At 36.5% G+C, this 16343-nt stretch overlaps 4 protein-coding genes across 4 annotated transcripts; 3 read left to right on the forward strand and 1 right to left on the reverse strand.

Annotated features, from left to right (window-relative positions):
• Positions 1-825: 825 nt before the first annotated feature.
• Positions 826-6051, forward strand: C5L36_0A03510 (uncharacterized protein; the record flags this gene model as incomplete). Its single annotated transcript, XM_029463367.1, has 1 exon — positions 826-6051. The coding sequence occupies one exon, from the start codon at positions 826-828 to the stop codon at positions 6049-6051; it is 5226 nt and encodes a 1741-aa protein (XP_029319227.1).
• A 146-nt stretch (positions 6052-6197) lies between these two features.
• On the reverse strand, positions 6198-6986 carry C5L36_0A03520 (uncharacterized protein; the record flags this gene model as incomplete). The annotated part of the gene is made up of 1 exon (XM_029463368.1): positions 6198-6986. One exon carries the CDS (start codon positions 6984-6986, stop codon positions 6198-6200), a length of 789 nt encoding a protein of 262 aa, XP_029319228.1.
• Positions 6987-9937: 2951 nt separating this feature from the next.
• On the forward strand, positions 9938-11929 carry C5L36_0A03530 (uncharacterized protein; the record flags this gene model as incomplete). The annotated part of the gene is made up of 1 exon (XM_029463369.1): positions 9938-11929. One exon carries the CDS (start codon positions 9938-9940, stop codon positions 11927-11929), a length of 1992 nt encoding a protein of 663 aa, XP_029319229.1.
• Positions 11930-12269: 340 nt separating this feature from the next.
• C5L36_0A03540 (uncharacterized protein) lies at positions 12270-16325 on the forward strand (the record flags this gene model as incomplete). The annotated part of the gene is made up of 1 exon (XM_029463370.1): positions 12270-16325. The coding sequence occupies one exon, from the start codon at positions 12270-12272 to the stop codon at positions 16323-16325; it is 4056 nt and encodes a 1351-aa protein (XP_029319230.1).
• Positions 16326-16343: the final 18 nt, after the last annotated feature.

A 16343-nucleotide genomic window follows, 5' to 3' on the forward strand; every position in this document is an offset into this window, starting at 1 on the left:
ATTCTCCCACTTGTACACCCATTTGTGGGCCAAGATGTGGCATATTCGTTTCCTTTTGCTACTTCCGATTCGGTTTCGGTTTCGGGTGTCTTGTTGTTGTTGTTGTTGTTGTTGCTGCTGCTGCTGCTGCTCCTGCACGAGATTTTCCCTCTCCCTCCAATTATGTTAGATTAGATCAAGCTATGTTTAAAGACTCTGTAGAGTAAAGTAAAGTAAGGTGGAACTGTACATTTTCAACCTCTCAGTTTCTCTGTATTCCTCCTTCTCCTCCTTCTCCTCTCCAACCCATGCTTCTTCCCTACTTGCTCCTTCTGTAAGGTGCTCTTGTTCGTTGCATAGAGATGCTCGCCACGGGTATCCCAGAAGCGGCGAGCCCTTTGTTCTGTGGCGAGTTTCCCATTTTCCGAGAATGGGCCATTTCGAGACTGGGAGAAAAGCCAGTTAATGCTTGTGGACGTTGAGATTATTGACGGCTAACCTGGACAAGTGAACACAAGTATACGCCACCAAACGCAATCGAACGCACACGACGAATACTTTCACTCCTCCATTCTACGTATAGGTGTGTATCAAGTTCTACTACGTGGCATAGTGTTACTTCAAACGGCATTCTGATAAATTGAGCCTTTCTATTGTTAGAGGAAAACAAGGGGGGGGGGAAAAAAAATAAAAATTTGTCCCTTAACTCCAGCCTGTCCGTTATTGGTCACACGTCATCCGGTCACGTCACAATATTAATTTATCTCTAGTTTCACTTTGTTTCTTGTTTCGTGTTGTTTACATTTCCTTATCTCTAGACTATCTCTGTGAGTGCTTTATTCAGTGATGGATTTCAATACCCAGTTCAATATCTTGGGTCAATCAAAACCTCAATCCCAACAACAACAACAACAACAACAACAACAACAACAACAACAACAACAACAACAACAACAACAACAACAACAACAACAACAACAACAACAACAACAACCTCAATCCCAACAACAACAACAACAACAGCAACAAATACTATTACAACAACAACAACAAATACTATTACAACAACAACAACAGCAGGAATTGAATAGTAATGGAAATGCAGGTGCAACTTTGAATCAACAACTGAGACCTACAGCATTAACAATTTCTCAAATTCAAGACATTTATAAGCGGTTGCAACAGTTAAAATTTCAGCATGGTAATGCTGTAACTAGAATGCCTGAATATATTAAACTATCTATGTTTCTAGCTAAAGATCCCAACTTCCAGAAGATTCAATCACATTTACAACAAAAGGCCAGACAACAACAACAACAACAACAACAACAACAACAACAACAACAACAACAACAGCAGCAACAGCAGCAACAGCAGCAACAGCAGCAACAGCAGCAACAGCAGCAACAGCAGCAACAGCAGCAACAGCAGCAACAGCAGCAGCAACAGCAGCAGCAACAACAGCAACACCATAATGGTTCTCCAGCATTCAATCAGTTTAATAATTCCAATTATAATAGCCCATTGGGGCCAAATACTTCTTTTTCATCATCTCCAAATGACTTGCTAGCTCAACAGAGAAGGCAAATATTGCTTAAACAACAACAGCAACAGCAACAAGCACAGGCACCTCTGCAGCAACAACAACGAGAGCAAGCACAGGTACCTCTGCAGCAACAACAGAGTAGGGAACAACTACTTCAGGGTCAGAATTCCACTCCTGCTCAATTGACGGGTTCTCCAGTTTCTAATCAACAACCCTCTAATCAACCATCTTCTATATTTCATCCAATACAAGCTCATATCCTTAAATTTCAAATTGCAACATTCAAGAAATTCATTCAGAATCAACCACTACCTCCTGAACTAACTACTCTAATAACAGCAAGTTATGAGCAACTACAGAGGCAAAGATTCCAACAAGCGCAGAATGGACAACCGATCCAGCCGCCCCCACCCCCACCACCACAGCAACAACAGCAACAGCAGCAATCACCACAAATACAACTTCAACAACCGCCACCACAGCCCCAACCATTGCAACCCATGCCTCAAGTTGAATCACAACGGTCACCTCCAGCATCTTCTCCAGCTCAACAGGTACTTTTGAACAACCAGTTTTCCAATCATCAACAGGATATTCAGAATTTATACAGACAGGCAAATATTCAAAAGCAAGTCCAGGCTCAACAACTTCAGAAGATCCAACCTCCTAAAAAGGAAAACGAAAAAGAACAGAAGAAAGCTCAAAGAAAACAGAAGAAAGTCGCCAATCTTGATACTACTGCTGGGTTTGCGACACCTAGTGCATTGCAACTTAATCAACCTATTGATGAAACTCCCGTGAAGAAAAATTACATCTTGCCTCCTCGTCCACCTCAAAGTTTGGGAAACTTAGAAAAACTATACCCTAACGCTAAGATTGAGAACGTCTACAACCCCCTTGCAAGAGTTGATTCGTTTATTATACCTAATGTGACTTCAGAATTTAGTTTTGAGTTTTTCAATACTCCTAAATCCAAAATCTATACACCTTCAGTCTATCCAAATGCTTTAGACCTTGAAACCGCTAACGAATTAAAAAAGCTGCATGAAAATTTATTAATACAATTGGAGCTTGAAAATTTGGAGGAAATTGCAAGACATGAATCTACTTACAAATATGATTTTGAAGCATTCAAATTGCTACCGTACCAACGAGCTTTACGAGGTTACGTTTTATCGGGGATTTTCCACCAGAATATGCTTCTGATTAACCATTTACCGAATTTTAGTGCCAAAGTTAGATCCATCAACCTCGAAGATGCGTCTTTGACTAATGCACTGTACTTAGAACAAAAAAAATTAAAGAATGAGAAGGAGAGAAGTGACCTCATTAACAAACAACAAAGCTTATTAAATGCTTCTGATAGTTACAAGAAGATATTAATGGATAAAAAATCCAAGTATCAAAAATTGGCTAAAAATCTTACTGCTTTTCATCAACAAACTGAAAAGGAGGAACAGAGAAGGATCGAAAGAAATGCTAAACAAAGATTACAAGCTTTAAAGGCAAACGATGAAGAGGCCTACGTGAAGTTGCTTGACCAAACAAAAGACACCAGAATTACTCATTTATTAAAACAAACTAATTCTTTCTTGAGCAGTTTGACAGATGCTGTGAGAGATCAGCAAAAGGAAACCGTTGAAAAAATGGTTAAAGTTGGACATACAGAAGATGGGATTGTAGAACAGCCTGATGAGGGTATCGACAGTGATGAAAGTGATTATGAGAACGAGGAGGAACGTGAACGCCGTTTAGTTGAGAAGAAACAAGATTTGGATTATTACAAAGTTGCTCACAAAATTCAAGAGAAAATTGAAAAGCAACCTTCTATTCTTGTTGGCGGTACGCTAAAAGAGTATCAGTTGAGAGGCTTGGAGTGGATGGTTTCTTTGTTCAACAATCACTTAAATGGTATTTTAGCCGATGAAATGGGGTTGGGTAAAACTATCCAGTCGATCGCACTACTCACTTATATTACCGAGGCCAAGAAATTACCTGGTCCATTTTTAGTCATTGTTCCCTTATCCACATTGCCTAATTGGAACAATGAATTTGATCACTGGGCTCCAAGCTTGAAGAAAATCAGTTATAAGGGTTCACCTGCTTACAGAAAAGAGTTAGCACAGCAGGTTAAATCTGGCGATTTCAATGTTCTGCTAACAACTTACGAGTATATCATCAAGGACAAATATCTACTATCTAAGATTAAATGGGTACATATGATCATCGATGAGGGTCACAGAATGAAAAATACCAAATCTAAACTATCTTACACATTAAATGAATTTTATCATACTGATTACAGATTGATTTTGACGGGTACTCCCTTACAAAACAATTTACCCGAATTGTGGGCCCTCTTGAACTTTGTGTTACCTAAAATCTTTAACTCTGTTAAATCTTTCGACGAATGGTTTAATACACCGTTTGCCAACACTGGTGGTCAAGATAAAATTGAGCTATCTGAAGAGGAAACTTTATTGGTTATCAGGAGATTGCATAAGGTGTTGAGGCCATTTTTACTAAGAAGACTAAAGAAGGATGTTGAGAAATCATTACCTAATAAAGTTGAACGAGTCATCAAGTGTAAAAAATCTGGCCTACAAGCCAAATTATATTCACAGATGCTCAAATATAATAAATTATTTGTGGGTGATAAAGAAAACAAAGCAGTTGGCATCAAAGGTATGAACAATAAGTTGATGCAGTTAAGGAAGATTTGTAACCATCCTTTTGTTTTTCCTGCTATTGAAGATATGATTAATGCATCACATCAAAATAATGACTTAATTTGGAGAACCAGCGGTAAGTTTGAGCTTTTGGATAGAATTTTACCGAAGTTCAAAGCTACTAATCATAGAGTTTTGATGTTCTTTCAAATGACCCAAATTATGGATATTATGGAAGATTTTCTTCGTTTTAGAGATATTAAATACATGAGATTAGATGGTGACACTAGAGCAGATGATAGAACGGAATTATTGAAGGATTTCAACGCAGAGAATTCACCGTATGATGTTTTCCTACTTTCAACAAGAGCTGGGGGTTTGGGTTTGAATTTACAAACAGCTGATACTGTTATTATTTTTGATACAGATTGGAATCCACACCAAGATCTTCAAGCACAGGATAGAGCACATCGTATTGGGCAAAAGAATGAAGTCCGTATTCTTAGGTTAATTACAACTGATTCTATTGAGGAGTATATACTAGAGAAGGCTCATCAAAAACTGGATATTGATGGGAAGGTTATTCAAGCTGGTAAATTTGATCAAAAATCTACAGCAGAAGAACAAGAAGCTTTACTTCGTAAACTAATAGAAAATGAAGACCAACAAAATGAAAAGGACGAAGATTTGAATGATGAAGATTTGAATGAATTATTGGCTAGGAATGAAGACGAGATTAAAAAGTTCAGAGAGGTTGATGCAGAAAGGGAGAGGCAATGGAATTCCGAGTTACCAAGATTGTATTCTGAAGAAGAGCTACCTGAAATATACAACCAGGAACCAGAGCCCGAAGAAGAGCCGAAAGAAAATTTACTAATGAATTATGGAAGGGGAACCAGGGAACGTAAGGTTACTCAATATGATGAAAATATGACAGAAGAACAATGGTTGAGAGAAATTGATGGATTGGTTAGTGAGGACGAAGAAAAATTTCCGAAGAAAAGGCCAAGGAAATCTTTGAAGAAGAAAAAAGAAGAATCAAGGGAAGGAACATCCGATTCAATCAATGAAGATGCTACTGAAGACACCCATGATGATAAGAGAATGAAGAGTTCCTCAAAGAAAATTGGCATCAAAACGACCTCACCAAGTCGAACCCCTGAAGTTTCAGATGGAATATCTGCGCCTTTGGTTCGTAGAAGGAAAAACTTTGGTTCGTTACCACTTTCCAGAGAAATTTATCCCAGCGAAGACCCAACCCCCAAAGACCGTGCTGAGTTGCAGATGAGAATGTCAGCCATATTGGACCATATTCAAAATTATGCTAATCCAGTTGGAAGAAAACTTTGTAAGATTTTCAATTCTAAACCTCAAAGAAGGTTATATCCAGATTATTATGTGATAATCAAGAACCCCATCGCGTTTGATACAGTCAAAAGGAGAGTTAATAATTGGACATATAATACGCTTGAAGAATATATGTTTGACATTCATTTAATTTTCAAGAATGCAAGGCTTTATAACCTGGAAACTTCAGTGGTATATTCTGATTCGATGATTCTTGAATCTCAAGCGTTGAAAAAGTACGTGGAATATATTCACAAACCTCTAGATTTCTCAGAATTTGATCTACGGTATGGATTGCATAAACCCAACGGGGATCCAATTAGTGACCCGACTGTTAGATGGGATGAAGAAAAGCAAGAAGCATATATCATAGAAGAAGAGGAAGAAGAAGAAGAAGATGAACAGGAGGGGAAGAAGAAGGAAGACAACGAGCGATACACCAATGCAGAAGCAGATGAGGCTAAGCGTCAAAAAACGATGAAAGCGGAGAAGGTAGTGTGCTACAAGTAGAGTAAAACGTAAAGGAAGTCTCGGATAGTAGTTCCAATAATAAAATTGTACAATAGTCCAATCTCTTTTTAATACTAACTGGAAATTTGTAAATTGATAACATCATTAATTAATCATACTTGAATTGAAGTACACATAGCTATATTTTATAATTTACGTTTTTTGGATATAGCCTCACAATGATAAGATGGGTTAGAAGTTTCCAGTGGTGAATCAACATCCAATCCGGCTCGCCTCATACAATCTAGCAGCATCGTGGAGCTGATCAGATTAAACGAAAATACCTCTTTATCGGAGTTTGCGCTTGAACTTTCCAAAAACTCATCATGTAGCTTGTCAAATATAACCATTGAATTTGATGATTCGTTTTCTAATTTTGGATAATGATTGGATTTGAACAAAAGTTTTGTAATTAATGTTGGACGGTTATACAATGAAGGCTTAACCTCATTTATGGCTTCCATTTCGAAAACACACTTCCTAAATGACCAAGTTAAATACATCCTTTCGATGTACTCTACACGCTCGAGAATATTATATTCCCATATACCACGTCTCAATCTGTTTAACGCAACCAAGAGTCTCATACCACTTACCTCTCCATTACTGTCGTATTGATCAATGACATCACGTAAAAATTGTGGTGAACAGTTGTGTTTGATGCACTCATGGATAAGGGTGTTAATCAGAGATGGTGCCCCAATGATAGTATCAGTCTGTGAAAATAAGGACTTTGCAAAATCAACATCTTCGGATTCTTCGGGGTCCAAGTTGACTCGTAACGAAATTTGTTCAAATTCGTATTGTATCTCCCTATAGATATGCCCTATATGAAACTTACTTTCGCTTTCAACTATTGGCCTTGTCTTTCTCAAATTATTTATCTGTAGCCTGCATAGCTTTTCATCATATGTGACATCACTGGGGAATAACATGGCTTACTTGGGAGGGGTTTCTCTTGGGTGAAAGCTAGAACTAACACAAGAAGGCGTTCGAAGTTGACAGGTTGTATATTTAGTGCATAGAAAAAAATGGTAGTGAGGCATTTCAACTCCGCATTATTCTGTTTTTTTCACACTATAATTTCCGGAGATTAATACTACAAGTCTGGCAAAGTATTTTCAATCGTAGTTTTATCGTGATTTCACTCACTTTGGCAATACTATTTGACTACTCCCTCCACGGAGAGGAAATTTTATGCACCCACATATTCATGTCTGTAGCAGTTAAAATCGTCGTTGTGAATTTCAGTTTCATTATAAGAAGTCACCCTGAAATTGAAAATTTCTCTACTGGAGAGAAAGAACTTACAGTTTAGATTTTCAGTTCACCTTTGTGGTAGCACGTTTAAACTTCTGTTCAGGATCTTATCTCTAGATGTACTTGTAGTTTTCTGTATTTCCCGTTCCGGCGGTTTTATTTCCAGGCGTGTAAACAAATTGAAAACTTTCAATTCCAGAGCAATGAGTATGTAGTGCTTTATGACGGCTAATTTTTCTGTCTCAATCTATGCTGCTTTTCTGTAATTTTCTATTGTTTTTTTAGCATAATTGTGTTGAAGAGGGTCCTGAGTAAGTACTGGATTCTACAGTCATTGTCTAATTCGTTGTTAGTTTGGTTTGTTATCTCCAAAGAAGCATGAACATGGAGTATCGGAATCAGCAGCTTCCGGTTTTTGATAAAATATATTATCCATGTCTGCACCTGCTTTAATTTTGACTTTTAATAAAAAGTCTCTGATTGCGGAAGTGTCCCGCCTCACTAGCAAGCATACATGTTAGTAAAAACTTTGTTTTTTTTCTTGGAATGTTCGAATGTTACAACAAGTTGTATCTTGGCAGAATTCTCTCCTATATTGTTTGATTCTGGTTGTTCACTGCTACAGCTGGGTATAGCACTTGGTGGTGGATTGCTGCACAAATCTGAAACTAAATTTAAACCTTGAACACAAGGTAATAGTTCCTTAGGCATTTATATTTTCATTCGATTTTGAGGAACTGTATTATTTGATGTCTTCTGTATGACATTCTACTGAGCCATTATCACACCCTTTTTTCACGCTTATATTAATGTTGCCATTTTCATTATAATCAGAGTTCTTCCATTTTTGGGTTTCACCTGTTGAGTTTGCTGTGGCCAATCCACCGTCTGAGGTTGCCAAAATCTTGCCAGGTGAAACCGCTGGTTTTAAGGCTCTATTAACGTAGTTAACATTTGCGAAAAGAGGGTCTTTATCTTTGTTCTAGCATGTTCTATTATTAGGTATGACCTGATTTCAAGCAACTCACTTACTTGGAATTCAAATTTATCATCATTAAACCCGTTTAATCCATTCCCAGCTGCCCTTAAGTCTTGTTCAATTTTTATAGTACTGAATTAGAATAATGAAGCAAATGAACCAGCAACTGCTCCCCAACCAATTTGTAAGATAGTATAACTTGTGTTGTGCCGTTTCCTAAGATATATATTGGCATTACGGGGTAACAATAAATGATACATTTACAAACGAAACTTAAAGTATTAACAAATCCTTAAGTGAACCAAGAAACCCCCCATTAGACTGGTTTTAATGCTTTTATTGATAATTTCTGACTTGGACTTTATCTTGAAAATAAAAAACCCAATCAAAAATGACCAAGTCAGAACTACTGAGCACAAAGAATTATAGCTAGTAATATTTTTACTACGGGCCATTGAGTCAATGCTAAGGCTATTGACCTGACCATACACTACATACATATTACTTTGTGATTAATACAATGGATAAATATACAATTTGAAAAACTCTTCAAACTTTCTTTGAATATTTGCAAGGCCAAGAATATTATATTGCTTGTTGACTATGCGGAATTCTTCACTTTGATTGCCGTAGCCTTGATTAAAAAGGTTTTTCTTGAACTCTACTATTGCTGCACCTACAAAATGTCAACCATTCCCCGCTATAATCTTCATTTAAAAAAAACTTGTAAGTATAAAATGTTTAAGTGGCCGTTGATTCATCTAATATAGAATAACTGCCTAGCATAAAAAGGTAATCGTTGTAATGATCCCAATAATATTTTTTAAATGTCTCAGAAAGCTTACAAAGGGTGACACAAAGATCAAGACTTTTTTATGAGAGAAAATGGACGAAGATGCCAATGTTGTTTAACAACCGAAACCAAGTTTATCAAAGGTAACTTCAAACCCACTTCGAACTTTGTGAAAATATAATGAAAAAAAGACCCATTGTTATGAGAAACCATAAGTCAGAAGGTGGCTTCTTTCCTAATAGATGGCTACTCATATTGGTTAAAAATATGCGTCGAAATATATCAACGCTGCTTCTTTTGGTTTGAAAAAAAAAGAAGATACAATGAAAAGGCTTTCTTATCTCACACTGTGGCGGCATATATAAAAGCCTATTATTTATGAGATATCATTTACCTTGCGTGTGTTTCGGACATTATAGATGTAAACTAAAAAAGAAGCTCCCCCTCCCCATACAATTTTAAATCATAATTCTGATCGGATTACGAAGCCATGGAGAATATGTAGAATAGGCCGAGACAAACCCAGGTTCAAGAGAATTCCGTTTTTTTCTAGACACACTAGCTGGTTACTAAAAAACCGGTCTAACGTGCAGAATCATAAAAGGACTCCATTGTTCTTCAATGTATATATGTTCTTGTCGACCAACAAGCTTGATACAACAAACGTTGGGCTGAGAAAAGCTATCAAGTAGCAGCTATCTTTTTTAACTTTTATCGTCGAATTAGCTGCAGAGTACTTTTTAAAGTGAGGATAAAGTAAACCGAGAATGCACATCACCAAATATTCTTTCATTAACACGAACATGAATTTTTTAAAGATACACAGGTAATTCTGAGTAACCGGAACACAAAATATGGTCAGCCACCGAGTGCATCAGACTCAATTGAGTGATAATATCCAAGCTCAGTTCATATATGAAAACACACCAATTTTTGCTGGGTCGGACGATTTTTCATTACTTATCAAGTTCAAATACACTGGTAAACATGGTTTTCGTGTACACTTGAATAATCCATTTGATAAATCAAACAGCACCAAAGAGGGCCCTGTAAATAAAAATGAGCTCAGATCACAGATACCAGTTGAAGATGCCCCACCCGAGGAACCTCAGAGCAGTGGTTGGTTTGGCAGTCGTTTATCATCTCAACTTTCAAACGCAACTAGAGCTGTATTCTTCAATAGTTTCGAGAAAGTCCCCGAGCAAGAGAAGCCAGCCATCAAGAATGCAAAGGAAACATTGTTTTTAGGGTTCTCCCAAATTTTAGGCTACTATTTTATAAATGATAGTATTGTTGACTATACCATTTTTAGAGATTTACAGAGGAGTACCATAATTGAAGGCAAATATGCGGGGATCAAAGGTTTGGAGGTATCCAAAGCGGAGAACAGTGACAGCGATGGTTTTTTCTCAGGATTTAGTGCACTATATAGCTCAGAGTTGAACTCTTTGGATGGAACAGGCACAAACGAAAATTTGCAATTCATTCCTTTTTTCAGTTCGGATCAAAACATCATCTTTAGTGAGTTGGAATTCGATCCTAATAGATGGACAGATGAAACTGCTTCTCATGAATCTATCAAATCCTTCTATTTGAGATGCAAATTACCCAAGGATTTACCTCCAACAATGGCAACCGAGGCTGTTCAGATCAACTACAAGTTCATTTTCTGTTATCAATTGATGGAAGGTCAGAATATTATTAGTAGAACGGCATTTGTGCCTCTGAAAATACAAACTTATATTGACAAATACGGAAGACAACCTATATTTCATCTCCAAAACTCACGATTAAATCAACACCTGGAAAATTTTATTGTAAATGATGTTTCAAAACATCCGGAGGTCTCGAGACATAATTCCTCGATTAATACCGATTCAAAGAAAATAAATTTTTTTAAGCTAAAGAAGCAGTCAGAAAAGACAAAAAGTGACAGCATGTATCCCTTTGACGGAGAGAACAAAAAAGACAAACCAATTTCAAGTTCAATGTCACAGCTGGAACTATCAAGTTATTCAAAAAATGACATAACATCCTTTTTAGACATAGTTGAAGAACTCGATCGGTCTGATGTTAACGATATTATAAAAGTACAGGAGAAGTTTGATAAAAAGATGGATGAGAAAAAAGTGTTTAAATTCAATGTAAGAGAGAATTTACTGCAAATACTGGCCGACTATAAATCTGTACAGAGGCAAACCATTGCAGAAAAAGATTATCAGAGCTTGATTGAATATGATCATATTTTGCCCAAAGAACAACAGATCAAATTTGTCATCAAACAGAACCATGAGATATTGGCTACTGTACTTTTGAACAAAGGCATTTTCAATCTTGGAAGTTTGATTAATTTGAATATAGCGTTACACAATGAAATTTACGATACCACAGGTTTAGAGATTCAATTGTTGAAGCACCAAATATTTCATCGTGAAGAGTACATAAAAAAAGGAACATATGGTGAGGTATCATCTAGACTTGATAAAAATATATTGGAATCAATTATGTGTGAGAAAATGATAAGTACCTTTAAAACCTCAAACGTAAATACCGACATTTTAATTCCGCTGGAAACAGAGCCTCAATTCAAGACCAATTTCTTTCAAATAAAATATTATCTTCAAATCAGGTTTATAACCGTCAATAACGCAAGAAGAGCAAGTGAGGGTTCTGAGTGTGAACAACTCAACTACGCAATGAAGAACATATTTACGGATACCAATGGCTCAATGTTATTTCAAGGTAAAGAGATATTAGGTGATGCAAACGAGTTTTATATCAGAATTCCCGTAATAATTCTTCCTACCTACGAACAAGATTTTGGTTTCATAACTACCACCAGTTAGTTAGACTTTTGCTGAGCCTTTTTGTGTATACAGTCCTTTCATTTTGTATAACTAATATCCTTCCCAGATTCAGAGGCTAGTCTAGAAGTGAGGTGGATTCATGAATCTAAAAGAATCGTGCATGAAAATACACACCCCCTTGGATGAATATGTAAGATTTCCCAAAGTGGAAAACAAAACGTTTTTTTTTTGCAACGCGTATTTATTGCTGTCCTATTCAGCTGAGGCATACCTGTTCACGTGTTTTTGTTCACCACAAAAAAGAGCAAGTGCTAATTATTAGGAGGCTAACGACTGGACGACCTCCAATACTGTTGCAGATCTTCAGAAAGTTGACATAATGGAAATGTCGAATGGACTGGCTAATATTCCGGTTTTTAATCGACCTCATATTCAAGGAGATCAGCTACGTTCCGACAGAAAAACTCTAAGTAATATATCAAGTGATTTTGTACCAAAATCAGATCAGAAGTTGCCTTCCATGGAACAAAATCGTACCAGCAAAACCACACTAAACTTTACCGATATAAAAACAAGCACGCAAAAACCATCAGAACCACGACATGATGCCCACTTGTTATCTATCCGAAAACATCGGTCCTCATTCACATCAACATCGTCTGCAGGTTCTCCGCTTTCTAAAAGGCATAAATATGATAGTGATGGAACCTTACGAACAGAAATATCAACCTCTAGAACTTTTCCATTGAGGAAAAAATATAGCAGAATTGTGCAGCAAAGCTCACATGGTAACGAATTTCCATCAAGTGTTAGCAAACAAACAACTATTGGAATTGCGTCCGAAGGAAAGAACAAGAGTCCCTGCTTTCCTGCACGAAGGCGATTGAAGGCAGGATCGATTAATATGTTCAACTCTGCTCCTTCTAATCAAACTAACCTTAACAAAACCTCAATTGGTGTTTCTGATTTGACCCACTTGAGTAGCTCCAGTATAGGAGCGTCAGGGAAGGAGGTATTTGTCCATGACGGATATTTGTTTTCTTCACCAGAAAAATCACCTTCTATTAAACATAAAAAACAGGTTGCTTTTTCAAGTGAACCTGAAAGTCCATCGTCTTCTCCATTGAAAAACAATAAAGGGGAACCCAAATCAATATTGAAATTACCTGGTTCTGAATACGTTTCTAAGTCTTTTATAACGTTAGAAACAATGCTGAATTTGGACTTGAGCAAAAATGAATCATGGCCACCTGGTGTGATTTTACAAATTCCTAGTAATCATCCAAACATTAAAAAAAAAGTTCATGAATGTGCATTGGGGCTAATTGATAAACAGTTCCACAAGCAATATCAAGTCTATGCTTCCTTAAACCATATGATTAAAGAAAACCCCAAGGTTACATATGGCGAAAATATTTTCACTAAGGATATTGTTCGGAATATCATTGCCTCAGTTCAACTAGAACTACTAAAATTATTAAAAGAATTTAAAGAAGGGTCGAATCCTTTTCAGCAACGAACCGCCTCCCAAGGCCTAAAGCTTATTGTATTTTTAAATCCATTAGCAACAAATCTATCGGGATTGGGTATCCTATTTGACATTTGTACAGATCTTCTGAAAAGTGAGAACATAAGTAAAGGAGTAACTTCGTCTGTTTTTCAGTTTGTCAAAGTTTTACCAGAGAAATATTATGGAAAAATGGAATCAATAGGAACAAGCATTGTTCAAATGAAGCATTTCACCAGTGCGTCTGTGACTTGCGAAAAACTCAACATACTTCGGAGGTTTGTTATATTACAACCTGTAACAATGAGTAAATGCAGTTACCAAATAATCAGTTATGTTTTATTCACCATATTAAACACTGACGTCCAAGCATATCAAAAGGTTCTAAATAGTGCAATTTCAGTTCTAACGTGTCTTGCAAACAATAAAGAGTCCAAAGCTATGGTTGTTAGAATATTAAGTGAAGAACTTGAAAGTTCCTTTTCATCGATTAAAACAAGTACGGAGATACAACTTCATTCAAGGATGACAATAGCACAAGCTATTTGTGAGACTTTAAAATATTTAATTCACATCAATTATTCGGTCCAAGCAGCTAAAATATGGACTTATCTACTATATTTGGTGTCGTTCAACCGGAAAAAGTTCATCCTAGAAAATTGGGATTCTTACATTTATTTTGAACCGGTTTTCAGGGAATTGCTTGAAAACCCGGACACTGTAATTATAGCCCTGGAATCGTGGAAAGTAATGGTTTATAATTTCCAGACCTTGACGATTAAAGATTGGGAGACCGAGCAACTAAAACATAAGTTGAATTCTTTATTGTTCCCATTTTTTAATACTAAGTTGATTGTTGGAGGCACAAAATTGAAACAATGGAGTAATCACCAAAGCTATGTTATACTATATGCTCGGATTTATTATGCGATGAGATTGAAAATGGAGGAAATTACATTTGGTCCACATTTGGCATTACTATTAGATCATGTTCTTACACCACTTTATAGCTTGACGGAATGGGATACTACATTTTCATACATCCTAAAATCCGTATTTTTATCTGATAGATATCTCCACGTTGAAGATCCAAATGCATGCTTTTGGTTTTCGGAATTTGAAAAATGGAAAGGTAGACTTCTACCTTTGCCAAAAATGATTTTCAGAAATCCAGAAGTCTTCAGTGTAATTTTGAGATATAACACAACAACTGGATCGTCAAGATCATTTAATATACTACAGAGTACGATTAATATCAGTGTTTATTATCCTTTGGAAAACCTGAAGTTGGCATGCCCATACAAGGAGTATTGTCAGTTTGCATGTTCAGTAGGAGAGGCTATTCTCGAGATTTTTGAGCATCATATTTATCAGAACCGTTCTGCTGATGAATTATTTTCCTTAGTTAAAGATATGGACGATTCAACTAAGTTTGTGAGGAGGGACACTGAAAATCACACAGCGCTCTTGATGACGAGAGTTATCAACAAAATAAGTAAGACAGGAAATGATGCAATATTGTTGTCATTTTTAGCCTTATGTTTTAGAAGCTGTGATAGAATAAAGTTGTTCTACTGCTGCATGGTTTCAGACATCTTCGATAACGCATCTTTAATAAATCATTTTCAAGAGAAAATAGACACTTTCATTTTATTCTTGAACTATGCGGAGAATTTAGAGAAAATCGAAATTCCCGAATCAGAACAAATTAAGATGGTTTCAAATTTTGAAAAGATGATGATGGTTTTTGACAACCAGAGCTACAGTATTTTGTTCCCAAAATATATTAGCTTTCTGAAAAATTGCCGGGTTTTATGCACCGTTACGGACGAACTAAAATTTAGAATGTTGTTGGCTATTTTAAAGTTGAACAAGAAATGTTCTGGAGATATTGACAAGTTTTGTGAGCAGACTCCTATTGATTTTTTGCAATCTGGTTTGCGCTTCTTTGATAATGAAACCGAAGATTATGATCATGCTTTGGAACTAGTTGAATTTCTCAGGTCTTTTAGGAATATTGAATCGATACCTCAATCTTGGTTGGATGAAATTAGCTATAAATTGGGGCTTTTAGTCCACCCGGAAATTGAATTTGACACTGAACTTCACGATAAACTGAAAATCATAGGATCACGATTATCCCTCAAAGAAAGTAATAGAATAAAAAAACTAGCAATCAGGCGGAAGGTGAATCATTCCCCCTTGATTGCTGACTCAATTTCTGGGTTCTCTGATAACATTAACCGGAAAAAAAAAGTAGATTATGAGCTGAGCAAAGATGATACATCGAATGATACAATAACCTCTAAAAGTGTTAGCACCCCTATTGACCTGAAAGCTATCAATAAAATTGACAGTAGCAGTTCCAAAAAACCAAGGAATATGGAAAGAGAATCTGAACACAGAGATAAAACAATTAACAAGAATTCTTTTGTTCGTGAAAATTCCAATTTTGGCGAAGCACCAATACCTATTCGTAACTTGAAATCTTTCATCATTGATAGTATAAATATCGAAGAAGAGATTGGTGAATTACCAACAGTTCGGGTTCCATCAAGCTCCCCGAAACCTAATATATCTCAGGAAGAGCATACCTCTCCAGCAAAACGTACTAGATCGAGGCAGAATGTAGAGCTGAGCAGCATTGAAAGTTTAGATGAATGGACGGCTCGACTGCGTATGAAGACAAGAAAAGATAGGAGGGAAAACAAGAAGGAATCTCCTGAGAATTCTGGTGTTGGATCTCAAAGTGGATCAGGAACATGTAAATCAGAGGAAACCAAAAGTCTACTGACACAGACTGATATGGATCAGTTCAAGGTATTATTAAAAAAATTCAATAGCAGGCCGTTTTTCGTTACTCAAGAAGAAAAGGATGAGTTAGAAAGCAGTATTTTGTCTTTATTATTAAAATTGAAACACCAATAGAAATTTTGTTTATAAGTT

Source organism: Pichia kudriavzevii, chromosome 1 (genome assembly GCF_003054445.1).
Source record: "Pichia kudriavzevii chromosome 1, complete sequence".
Lineage (NCBI taxonomy): Eukaryota > Fungi > Ascomycota > Pichiomycetes > Pichiales > Pichiaceae > Pichia > Pichia kudriavzevii.